Source organism: Cryptotermes secundus, unplaced genomic scaffold (assembly GCF_002891405.2).
Source record: "Cryptotermes secundus unplaced genomic scaffold, Csec_1.0 scaffold70, whole genome shotgun sequence".
In the NCBI taxonomy this organism is placed as follows: domain Eukaryota; kingdom Metazoa; phylum Arthropoda; class Insecta; order Blattodea; family Kalotermitidae; genus Cryptotermes; species Cryptotermes secundus.
Genome location: NW_019734964.1, coordinates 3,537,110 through 3,550,914, shown reverse-complemented (window position 1 = coordinate 3,550,914; position 13,805 = coordinate 3,537,110). Strand labels below are relative to the sequence as shown.

The 13,805-nt window shown below is 40.4% G+C and overlaps 1 protein-coding gene across 1 annotated transcript in view; it reads right to left on the bottom strand.

Annotated features, from left to right (window-relative positions):
- Positions 1–13,805, bottom strand: part of LOC111869038 (nonsense-mediated mRNA decay protein 2) — a 229,274-nt gene that overhangs the window by 164,933 nt on the left and 50,536 nt on the right. The window contains exon 2 of the mRNA XM_023860224.2: positions 4,601–4,729. Within this exon, the coding sequence (XP_023715992.2) occupies positions 4,601–4,729 (129 nt within the window). The remainder of the gene's footprint in view (positions 1–4,600; positions 4,730–13,805) is intronic.

The window sequence follows — 13,805 nt, the reverse complement described above, 5'->3', positions numbered from 1 at the left end:
TTTATAACATGATCTATAATGATCATATCGTAAGATCGGATGTATAACTGAGATTAGTACACAAAGCTGATACGGAGATTAAAATGAATCTTCCTATGTTTTCGGAAATAACACTAACAATTCTATTCTGTCACTCTGAAAATATTTTAGCCTTTCATCGAATGCTAATGGTGAAACTTTTCCGATGAGTTTAAATGACGGAAACTTGAAGCCCATTGTTAATTCTAAAAGGCTCTGGCGACGGTGTGTAACACAAGAGGTCAGTGTTCTTCTGGACTTTGTCCACAGGCCGGTATTCTATAGAACACGAAGTTCTGGAAACTGGATCTGTTTACATTCTCAAGTGGAAGGATGGGATATACATATTCTGTTGGACACAACAGAACCACTAGACAATATTATATGAATATTTACAACTAAATATTTGTATACTTCCAAAATCATGGTTTGGCAACGGGAGATATGAGAGAAATATTGTATTAAAAATTGTGGAACTGCGCTTACAGACCTGAAATTAACTATGTATTTGTTTGTTGGTTGCATTTATTTTTCACTTCCTTTTCTATCTTAATTTCTGGTCAAGAATCTGCAGTTGATATAACTCAACGTGAAATCTGAGGCACGCGTCTTACGGATATTTTGTTTCACCCCTGTAGAACCACCCCCACATTGCGGTAAGAGGATAACCAGAGATATTAGTAATGAAGACATCAAGCTATTCGTGACGTATTAAAGCAATAACCAGCTGTGTTGTGTGTGGTGATTAGGTGCCCTCACATAGCCCCTGAGCTCTCAAATTTACGAGTTTGATAATGGTTACCAAGTCCCATTTCTTTGCCTCCAAATAGGTGAAATATCTAATTGTATTAATACGTGTATATCTCTGGAACGAGAATTATAATTTCACAGATTAGATAAATCTACATTTTTAAGATACACGTACTATGTCCCAACCTACAATGTTAATTCATTCTGAATGTCTCCGCTGAAAACCGTGTTGGTCCAGCACAGCTTAAATATTATATATTCGTATATTATTTTGACACGTTTTCTTGTTTCAGCTGATAGTTAAAGCTAAAAAGGTATGTATAGCAAGAAGTTCTGAGAAGAACTAATCACCTCCCTTTCTTTGTTACAACTAGGACCATATAGAAAAATAAAAAAAAATAAGGGGATGCAAATACACAGAAAAGTGATGTGTGTCCGTCCTAACAAATATAAGGTGGCTACACAGACATATAACAAGGTGATCTAAAATCTAAAAAATTATGGGAGGATACATAGAGAATGAGGTGGGCAGGGTATGTAGCATGATTGGGAGAGAAAAGGAATGCATATAGGATATTGGTGGGAAAGCCAGAAGGCGTAGGTGGGTGAACAATTTTAACATGGATCTTAGAGAAATAGGATGGGATGGGATGGTATGGATTGGATTGATCTGGCTCAAGAGACCAGTGAAGGGCTCTTGTGAACACGGAACTGAACCTTCTGGTTCTATAAAATGCTGGGAAATTCTTGAGTAGCTGCACATTTGGCTTCTCCTCGTGAAGGGTTCAGCTCCATAAGTAAGTAAGTAAGTAAGTAAGTAAGTAAGTAAGGATACATAGAGAGACGGATAGACGCAGACTTACGCAGACAGTAAGATGATCTCAGAGGCGCCCTCTATTTTTTCAAAATAAGAAATTGAGCTAATATGGATATATTATGACATATCAAACTGTGATTTATAGATCCATTACTAGGCAAAGACTCAAACACATTCGCTCCGTAGCCAACGAGCGCAACAATATGACGTCAACTACAAGATAACGGAGAGTGAATATGACTCCAACTTTACAGAGGCTGCGTTTCCTGTGTGGTCCCTGCCGAGGGGTTATAAACGAACAAAGAAAGTCATTTGAGTGAGTTGCTCTCAAAATTTTGGTCGAGTTCTGGAGATGGCAGTCAAAGGTTACTGAGAAGAAATGGCAAGATAGAAATTAGACTGTGATAAGAAGACTTCATTTGTGATTTGAAGTTACAGTGAGACTGTGATAAATCCGTTGCCAGGATATGACTAGTGAAGAGTGAGAAACTTAGTGCGTGCGTAACGGTGAACTGTAAAGTGTATAGATCAGCGGTAGCGCTATACTGCCTGTAGTCCCGAGTTGTGTGCAGGTGTCAATAAATCCAATCATCCAATCCAAAACGAGTCTCAGAAGTCATGCGCAAAACCCCAACAACGTGACAATAATATAATATTGTATTATAATATATTGACCCTGTATATCCTGTACTAACAGCCGTACAAAAATACGTACCTAAATTCTTTAAATTAAGAAAATACCGTACCATATAAACAAGATTTAGAGGACAGAACACATTGTTTTCTAATTGAAAGCATGGCGCAGGTGTATGATGACTATTATCCCTTTGGATATGGCGCCGTACAGCTTGATAAAATTTATCGACGTTGTGGATGAAACTACTGGCTCCATCTTCAAAGAAGAGGAGTAACTCCAGCATGTAACCAGCAAAAAACATGTGGCAAGCAGAGGTCGCCCTCTGCCTGTCTCAGAATATTATATCAAAAATTTAAAATTATTTAAAAAGAATTATTCTTATATTCTGAATATTTCAAAACGATCTATAAAACGTATTCTCAACTGACTGAAACGTAAACTTCTAAGTAAATCTTCTAGATGAACTCTCTTTGAATATATTCCTGGTGGAGCATATATATACTTCTAAATTAAGAGCTGTAACAATGGAATAAGTAGCGGCATTGCGAAGCGCTGATCCCCCGTCCAAGGAGTCTTACCGACTGTGTATAGGATTAAGAAACTAAAAAAGCGACCAAGGTCTAACAAAAGGCTGTACAGCCATACAGAAAGAAGGAAAAAGAAACGATTCTGGAAATCGACGTTAGTAAAAGGTAAAGTTATCCATGTAACAGGCAGGTCCATAGGGTTGTGAGACGCCGAGGCTCCCACGTTGTCTAGACCAGCCGTGTCAAACATGCGGCCCCCATAGCCACAAAGTGCGGCCCCTCAACTTTTAGAGCTAATTGATATTAAAATCAATATTAAAATTTTAGTAGAAATATTTTTTGTAAAGACAATTTTCCAACAGACCAGAAGACAAGAAGTCTCACGCAGACATAAATTAGCAGGCTGCAGGAAAAGTGATTCTGAGAATTGCAGAAGGGTTTGTCCAACTAACGCTTTGAAAAGTTCGTGAAGGACAAACTGCTGTATTTCAGAAGGTTAATGCACTAAAATCCGCACAGCCTCACCACCCCAAGTATTTCCAAGAATCCCTTTTGGAGGCGTAGTAAGAATGCAAGGAGGGTGGCAACTGACAGACAAGCGCAAGGGATTTCTACCCTCAAAACTAGCTTGCAACTCCCAGTCATTGTCTAATGGGCCACTAGCAAACTTTCACTTTTATGACCATTGAGACAAGATACACCTTCCTACTAGTCCGGTAGTCTCTTGTACATTGTCATTCAGTTCATTTTCACACAGCGACAGGTGCTGATGTTACATTGTGATGAACGTATAAAGGTTATAATTAAACATTAAATTATCAACTACGAGTTTTCTTGTATATGTACAGTAACTTTTAAAGGGCAATGTCGCTTTCAAAAAATTCAAGTAGCAAAAAAAGAACTACTGAAAGTGAGCGCCGTGTTTTTCGAGAAAAATGGGAAATCGCTTATTTCTGTTGTGAAATAGAAGGTAAAATTACATGTTTGATTTGTGGGCAAAATATAAGTGTTCCACTTTAGGTAATTATATTGAAATTATTCCTAAATAATAAATAGAATTAAATTTCCTTGTATCAAAATCAAATGTATATTTCTATTTTGAAGTGCGGCCCTGGACTATTATTTATAAGGCTGAGGTGGCCCTCTGTACAAGTTGAGTTTGACATGCCTTATCTAGACAATCGGCTCAAAGATGGTGGTAAAGTAGCCAGCCTTACGCGCCGGCCGCGCTTTACTCCACAGGAAAATTATTTAATTAACTCCTGGTACTCATTTCTGTTAGAGGCTGAGTCGACCCCAGGGCCATAGTGCGGCTGGAAGGATTAGGTCAATTGAAAAGAATCAACCTCATCGGGACTGGAACCCACGACCTTCCGGCTTGTAACATAGTGCCTCAACCAACTACGCTACCGTTACCGACGTTGGTAGACTGTTTTAGGTTAGTATCCCCTAATTTTCCTGGTGAGACTGAAGAAACCCCTCATAAAAGCCAGTAACGCCAAGAATTTTGCCCGGCAGTTCCTAAATGCCAACAGAGGCTAAAACTCGACCGTAATATTCAGTGGTAAGGAAAGAAAGCGCTGTAGACTGTGGTACTAGACAAGCAAGAAAGGCCCGAACCAGGTTCACAGAAAATGGCGTACCACTGTGTAGTACAATTTTTCATCGACGTGTAATGTTTTCCATTTTCGGGCTTCGGGTATATTGCTGCCGGTCTTCGCCAGGAGAGCCATTCTTGGTTCTGGGCCCAACGAGGTCCATGAGCATATTTTTCTGCCTCACGGTTCTAACTTTCAGAGATCATGAGAATATTTATACCTATGATATATACACTACATAAAACATACTCACATGGGCTGGAATGACGTCATGGGAATACTGCCTTACATCATCAACACTTCTGCTGCTGTTATTGCAGACGGCATCACGGCGTCGCTTTTGTTCGGACGGTGACGATGAACATCGGTCAAGTTCAGACTCCTGGGAAATTAGAGCAGCTTTATAAATCTCATTACGTAACCAATTAATTCTCTAACAGACAATGATAATATAACGGTAATGCTCTATATTTATTTTCTTGGGTATAACTTCTGGGGCATAACTTGGCCACCATGTTCCTAGGGGATATAAATAGAGGTACGTGGACTTCCAGGCTGGGGGAGTCTCTAATCTGAGGTAGTAAAATATGGTCATGGGTCCCGCGGGACTCGGACTCAAGAATGACTGCGCTGGCGAGCACCAGCAGCAACTGCAAAAGACAGACTTATCCTCTCCTCAGAGAGGATGTTACATAAGGACTATGCAAGCAAGTGTTCAGTTAAAAAAAATACTGGTTGTGAGTCTCAAGGGGCTTGTCACCAAAGCGAACTGAATGGTGGTAACCCGCCAGTCGTAAAGTAACCCTTACTCTGGTCCAGTCATTAAAGGGTCGGTAGCGAATTTATACTGCATACACACGCAGACAGCCGTAATTTGTATAGCTTTTGCTAAGTATTACTAGAGTGATCAAACCAATGATAATGGGGTGAGTTTACTTGGTTGGCGTGCTTAGATTAGAGGATAACATTGAGATGAGTCTTAAAAATGGGGGTTGAGGTTGTAGCCTGGGTTCCTTTGCTTCAGAATAGATACTATAAGCGGGAAGGCCGAACCATAGCTCAAGCGGTTAGTCGCTGGCTTACCACCGCGGCGGCCCGGGTTCGATCCCGTGTCTGGTCAAGTGGGATTTGTGGTGGACAAATTGGCGCTGGGGTGGGTTTTCTCCGAGTAGTTCGATTTCCCCTACCAATCTTCATTCCACCAAATTCTCCATCGTCATAATCACCCGGGGCAGGCTACAATAGGCCAGTCAGTGGTGGCCGTGCGGAGTGGACCCAGTTTGACTCCACCCCCCCATTTAAGCGAATTAAAAAAAAATAATTTTACTATAAGAGGGTTGTTGTTAAGACGAGGATGAACCTTCGGGTCCAATGAAAGGATGAGAATTACATGATAACCTGAACAAATATTTTATTCTGAAAAGGAAATCTGTTTCATGGATTTGGTTATCATATGTACGCGTATTCATATTTGACACTTAGACCGCTGTTGATTTAAGAACTTGACTGAAACGAGCGGACCAAAATATATGCATATTTGCACTTGTTGGTTTATGATTCTAAATTGAAAGCTCACATATATATTAGTACCCCCTCTTGCCCTTTATATTGAAAAGCAACCCAGCATTCACACAAGCCATAATGTGCCCAAATAAAACGTCGAGTAAATTGAGCTATCAAATAGACCTGTGAAGTTTATACACTCACTTTCCGTAATACGTTTTAAAACACTCTGATGTATGTGTTAAAAAGAGAGATCTCAACGGATTACTCAGGGGTGAACATCATTCAATATTTGATTTCCTGTCATTACCCTTTTGGTTTGGGGCACGCTGTAGCGTAGTTGGTTGAGGGGCTATGCTACAAGCCGGAAGGTCGCGGGTACAAGTCCCGATGAGGTCATTGGATTTTTTTCCAATTGACCTAATCCTTCCAGCCGCACAATGGCCCTGGGGTTGACTCAGCCTCTAACAGAAATGAGTGCCAGGAATTAATTAAATAATTTTCCTGGGGAGTAAAGCGGGGCCGGTGCGTAAGGCTGACAACCTTACCGCCACCTTTGAGCCGATAGTCTAGAATATTATATTTAAGCATCCTGTTGCACTCCATACGATAAATGATATAAACTCCGTCTCAAGTGCAAACAATATATTTTGTGTCTTTGATCTTGCTCCCTATACTACATGTTTCGGCCTCAGACGGCCATCATCAGGTGTATAACACTCACGTCGCTGTCACACTGCACCCAGTTCAAAATTTAACATCTAAAACACTCTCCCTGTCATTATCAACTTCTACTTCGTTGATAGCTGTCCACCCGTAGATTACTTCANAGCCGCTGCAGCACTTCAAACACAGGGCGAATAACCCTAACAATTTTAAAATTTTAAAATTTGGACAAGAATTTAAAGGTTTAAAATTAGAACTAAAGATTTTATTATGGTGCTATTACAATAAACTCAAAATTAACGTGTGTGAAGTAATCTACGGGTGGACAGCTATCAACGAAGTAGAAGTTGATAATGACAGGGAGAGTGTTTTAGATGTTAAATTTTGAACTGGGTGCAGTGTGACAGCGACGTGAGTGTTATACACCTGATGATGGCCGTCTGAGGCCGAAACATGTAGTATAGGGAGCAAGATCAAAGACACAAAATATATTGTTTGCACTTGAGACGGATTTTATATCATTTACCGATTGTCTAGAAAATGTGGCACCCTCAACGTCTCACAACCCTATGGGCCTTCACAGCCTGGTACAGGGATAGCTTTACTTTTATTCTTTTGGTTCATCGGTTCAATGTTGAATAAATTTGTTGGTTAACTGAAACTTCAAACGAGTTCAATGAGTGAAACAGAGTGTTACATTTAAACAACTTTCTCTTAACAATGTTATTCCAAGGTCTTCATGTTTTTTTCTAACCAAATATGGACACCATCAGGGTTTAAATGTAGAAGAAATAAGAATATTTGCATATAAATTCACGTTAAATATGTTTCAGACTATTTTTCACTGATTGTTCTACAGTATTAGGGATTAAAGCATATTTTTAAATGTATTTATAAACTTTTGTATTAATATTTCATTTATTTCTATTCTCAATACTGAATTCTTTTTTAAGTCCAGGTTTCACCTACTTTCCGGCCCCTATAAACCAAAATACCCATAGTTAGCTCTAACAGCTTCCTAACTATTTCATGTTGGTTTCTTTCTCGGTTTACTCTTCGACACTGAAGAGGATGGCGACATGTTCCCTCGAAACGTCGGCTGACTTGCAGTGGGGTGCATGGAATTATATCCAGATGATAGGACTTCTCTTTACAAATTAAATTTTTACCTCAATTTAATCCAAATATGGAAACTCCGCCTATTATCTTGATAAGGCGGTCAGTTTCTCATGTTCATTTTGCTAGCGGGACTAGGGCAGAGGCCATCGCTTGCTGTCCAGTCGATATATATAAAATGATTCTAAATTACTGACAGGATTTCCGTGATCTATAAACGGAAACCCCGACAATAATTTAGAACCAACCTGTATATGTGTGTTAACAGTAATCAGAATTGATATTACGAGCATTTTTGGTTAGCACAGTTGTGGTTAAGAATTATTCTATTTTCTGGAATATACGTCCAGCTGTACCTGTTGTCTGCTACATGCCCATTTCTTGCTTGATTTATTTTCCGACCCTGAAAATGGAGGCAATATATCGTTTCGACACGTCGGTTGACTTTCAACAGACAACTCGGTATTATAACACTGAGTATAGAACTCTTCTGAGTTTTGATTAGCAACGAATAATTTCTGTGACAGGAAAACTTAAAGAGACCTCTTCATCATATATACTGAATTTGTTACTAAGAGAAACTTTCTAACTTTTGATCTTGTGTGGCAAATTACACAGTCATTCCTGGTTCAGAGTCCCTTTGGGCCCATAACCGCATTTAACTCGACCCTGGCCAAAACTTGAGAAATACTGAAAAGTTTTTTACGCATCGCCATAAAAACAAAGTATGGATATGCCAGAAGAACTCGTAATCTTCTGAAAACTGACGTCTAAAGAAGACATGAATACTTTAAAGTTTTAGGATATCCAAAAAGAGTAATTTCACAGTCTGGGCACCCTTGTGATAGGAAGTTGTTAGGGTGTGGGTGTTCAGTGACCACTCTGCGAGCTTCCTATTAATATGGGACATGCCTCACATCGGAAAAAGAAAATACGTGACAAAAAGAGTAATTTCACAGTCTGGGCACCCTTGTGATAGGAAGTTGTTAGGGTGTGGGTGTTCAGTGACCACTCTGCGAGCTTCCTATTAATATGCGATATGCCTCACATCGGAAAAAGAAAATACGTGAAGCAATAAAAACATTTAATCTCTTCGGCATGTCTCTTAGAAGTTAATAAAAGTATACAAATTTACACGTTAAGTTGTTTTGTTGTTTATGAGCTATTGGGCCCTACTCGTATAAAAAGCACCCCCCGTAGTGTTTACATTAGAAGCCCACACAGAGTGTTCCTGGTCTTTATACGTTCAAAATATAAAATCTCCCCCCCCCTACCCTTATCCACTCAGAGGTCTTTGCATTTTTTTTATGATTTTGAATACAGAAGTTGTTTGTACTTCATAATATTAGGTATAGCAATTTTGCTCCGAGTCTTATGCAGACTAGTACGAGTATATTGCGTGTAAGATTTGAGGTTATCACAGCGGTGACTACCAAGAATGCCGTCTTCTGGGATGTGGCACCGTGTAAACTCAAGGAGGATGAGGTAGGCAGGGCATGTACCATGAATTGGGGGAAGATAAATGCATATAGGATATTNGTGGGACTAAGTCCCTTGCACTGCGGCCACATCTGGCCTATTGTACCAGCCCCAGATGATAGGTGAGTGTGGTANGACAATATTAAAATGGATCTTAGAGAAATATGATGGGATGGTATGGATTGGATTGATCTGGCTTAGGATACGGACAAGTGGAGGGCTCTTTTGAACACGGTAATAAACCTTCGGGTTCCATAAAATGCTGGTAAATTCTTGAGTGCTACAGATTTGGCTTCTCCTCAAGAAGGGCTCATCTTCATTTTCTTTATTATATATAAGTATTTAAATATAAGTATAAATAAATACTTATATAAATATAAGTATTTTCTTTATTGCTAGTGGGGTGGGACTAAGTCCCTTGTACTGCGGCCACATCTGGCCTATTGTACCAGCCCCAGATGATAGGTGAGTGTGGTAGTGGAGCAATTGGTGGAATGAAGATTGGCAGGGGAAACCGAACTACTCGGAGAAAACCTGCCCCAGCCCCACTTTGTCCGCCACAAATCCCACTTGGCCAGGCCCCGGGATCGAACCCAGGCCGCCGCTTTGGAAAGCTAGCGACTAATTGCTTGAGCTATGGCGCTGCCCTCCATAAGTAAGTACAGTTTTATTTGTTTCTGTGACGTCACTTCTCGATTTTCCTTCCTGCCTACCCAAACACTGCAACTTCCATCACATCTGTCACAAAGCGAAACCGGAACGCCACATGGAGCACTCTCCCGTGACCTACAAACAAGCGAAGAATCAGAAGATTCAACAGAGGCCCCATCTACTTCGCTTTGAAGCTAAAATCGTACATAATAAAATATAACGGTTACCCAAATTATGGCGACTCCTTTGTATCATACAGAGGGGGTGGCTCAACAGGTAAAGAACTGGGGCACACTGAGACTAAGAGTGATCGATATCCGAGCTTCAGGTATCAAGTTCCAAAGAAACGAGGAATCATTTCCCGACGGAAAAATGCAAACAGAGCGGGAAGGTAACACATTTTCCGCATTGTAAAGTTGCTTCATTTTTTGTGCAGGAAATGGAAAGTAGGCCAGCAGCAGGCGATTTACTGCGATATTCGCTATATTGTCGCGTGTTGCCTATGTCTCGGGTCTCCGATTTGGCTAAGACCTTTATTGGACAATCTCCTTTACACTAGCAAGTACAATTATTTAATATTCCAAGAATATTCCTGGTATTCATTTCTGTTAGAGGCTGAGTCAACCCCAGGGCCATAGCGTTGCTGGAAGGATTAGGTCAATTGAAAAAATCCATTTACCTCATCGGGATTTGAACCCCCGACCTTCCGTCTTGTAGCATAGTGCCTCAACCAACTACGCTACCGAGTGCCCCCCCCCCACTAAGAGATTTTAAATAATTTTCGGAAGTGACTGCCATATATTTTAGTTTGGACTTATGAAAATTTTTCTTATTGAAAACTCTTATTTCTAATATATTTTATTTTACTTCAAAACTTTTACAACTTCATTCGCTTTTAGAATTGCATCCATGTTAATGTGACTTTCCTTTACTCAGAATTACACACGAAGTTTGAACTCTGTCTGTATACCCCGTTCTATGATCTACTTTGAAGGTTATGTCTCTTAGCTGATATGAGAATGTGCCTGCAGTAATCTGTACGGAACAAGAATAAATATTGTCTGGTCTGTGCATTTTAATTAGCACGAAATTTGTTCTACTGTATATACTGAATAATATGTACCTCTTATTCGAAGGCAAGTTGAACTGCCTTACATATTGTCTGCTCTGTAATTTTGAATTATTATGAAAACTAATCTACATTATATATTGATTATTCCGTACCATTGAATTAGTGTAGAACTTCATTGCTAAATATACATGTCTATATCGCCTTCTTCGTGATATCCGAAAGCAAGTACTAATTGCCGTCGAAATAATTAGGCAAATTAAGTAGCCAACTTAAACACTGCCAGTATGTAAATACTCCGAGAATCAACTGGGTAATTCACTGATAACTTTACGGGTTTAAGACGTCATTTTTAGTAGGAAATTTGGTAGGTGAGCGGCAAAAGACAACCATGAAGACATGAAATACCTCACACTGTAAAAATTTAGTAAAAAAAGTTAAGGTATCCGTGTAACAGGCTGTGGAGGCACATGGGGTTGAGATCTTTTAATCGACCTAATCCTTCAAGCTGCTCTATGGTCCTGATGTCGACTCAGCCTCTAACAGAAATGAGTACCAAGAATCTTCTTGGGGGGTAAAGGGCTGCCGGCGCGTAAGGATGATAAACTCATTGCAATCTGTGAGTCGATTGTCTAGAAAATGTGGAAGCCTTGACTTTTCACAACCTAAGAGACCTCCACTGCCTGTTACAGAGATAGATTCATATATATATATATATATATATGAATCTAACAAAATAACAAGTAGTTACAAGATGGCGAAGGTCACATGAGTCACGTGAGTGTTGTGCCGCGTGCGCGCTGCGAGCAAAAGACAGCAGCAACAATGGCTGAAAGGTTGTTCTTTAAGCAACGCAAGGCTGTATTGAAGTGGTACTGGAAGTACGAAAACATTAAAGATGTATAACGACAAGTGTAGAATGAGTTCGGAACGCAGCCACCAGCAGCTGCTGTAAATCCACACGTTCACGTGGGCAAGGAAGTGAATCTACCGGGTGTTAATGTGTGGTGTGGTCTGTCATTGCGCGGTTTGATTGGTCCTTTCTTCTTTGAAGTACCATAACTGGTCAGGTGTATCTCGATATGCTTCAGACATCGATTTTCCCTGCCATTCGAGAGATATTTGGAGATGAGAGATTTTACCTACAACAAGATGGTGCTCCACCTCACTACCATCGAGATGTCAGTGCGTACTTGGATGACATTCTACCTGGACGATGGATAGGTCGAGTACCACCACGGTCTCCAGATCTAACACCTCTCGACTTCTACCTATGGGAAACCTTGAAGGATGAAGTATATCGACAAAAGCCAGCTACACTGAACGCGCTACGAGAAACCATCTAACGGACACACTGACAGCCGTAGTTCGCTCAGCAGTTCGGCGGCATCGATGCTGGTTAGCCGCTGATGGTGGTCACTTCGAACACATACAATGACTCTCTCTCTCTCCGAGAAATAATTGTAACTACATGTCATTTTGTTCCAAAGATATTGATTATCAAAGAGTGAGTACTTTTATTGGACCTCTCTCTCTCTATATATATATATATATATATATATCGAGAGAGAGAGAGAGAGAAATTCTAGTAAGACTTACACTTTCTGACCTTCATCTTCCATGAGAGGCTACTTTCGATTACTCTAATAAAGTCCAAATAGAGCTACCGAGCATTAGTGTTCAAGAAGCAGAACGTCACAACGACCGACCATGGACCGGAGGGATGTTGAAAGGGACTCGAGTTCTACCAGAGGTAAGAGATAATTTTCTATTTCACAGCGTCCAGATCGGCCTTGGGCCTCACCCAGCCACCTATGCAATGCGCGGGGGGCTCTCTCCCCCGGGGTAAAGCAGCCGGGGCGTGAAACTGATCACTCACCTCCATCTGGCGCTAAAGATAGAATACTTGGATCCATTCATCCACTCTCCTCATTTTTTCATGGAGTGGTGCTTAATTAATTAAACACGGGTGTAATTTCACTTTATTTAATTTATAGGGTACCAAGTCAAGAAGGATGAGATTGACAGGGCACGTAGCACGCACGAGGGAGAAGAAGAATTTGTATGACTTTCCGTGGAGAGGCCAGAAGAAGAGGGACCAATAGGAAGACACAGACATAGATGGAAGAATAATATTAAAATGGATCTTAGAGAGATAGGATGGGGTGATGTGGACTGGATTAATCTAGCTCAGGAGAGGGACCAGTGGATCTTGTGAATACGGTATTGAACTTCAGGTTGTATAATTTTGGAGGTATTCTTGAGCGGCCGAGCGAATGATGGCTTATCAAGAAGAACGTATTTCCACGCAGTTATTAATTATAGAGTTTCAACCCCAACCGGCTGTGACGGTTGTCATAAAATGGGACTCATTCATTTTCAACCGTTTGCACCTCCACATGTTCATGTGCAACATATCAGTAAATGCGCCTGCTTAATAATAGAGGATGTGTTTTCTGTGTAGTCCGTGCCAAGGGTTTATTAAAGGACAGTCAGAAAACGCGACCGACAACAGGAAAGTTGTGGAGAGTGGAGAGTGAGTTTAGAGAAATGAGCCTTCCGGGATATGAACCTTGGAGCAGAGAAATTGAATCTTCGAAACTGACAATTGAAGAATAATGGCAAGAAAGGAATTAGATTGTGACAAGAGAACTTTGTGTTATTTAAATTGACAGTGAGACTCAGAAAACACCGTTGCCAGGATACGACTAGTGAAGGTTGAATACCTAGTGAGTGTGTAACGGTGAACTGCAAAGTGTGTTATAATGCGTTATTTGAATGTGTAAGGCGCAATACATCCCATCTCCAATCCAAATCCTCTCTATAAATCACCCCTACGAGTGGCAATAAACTGATGAATTTACAGAAGGAAAGCTTTGTGATATAGCTACAAAATTTATATATAGATAACATACTCTACAATAGTGTCACTAGGTAACATTAACTTACAGATCTGGATCTCTTCCAGGGTCGA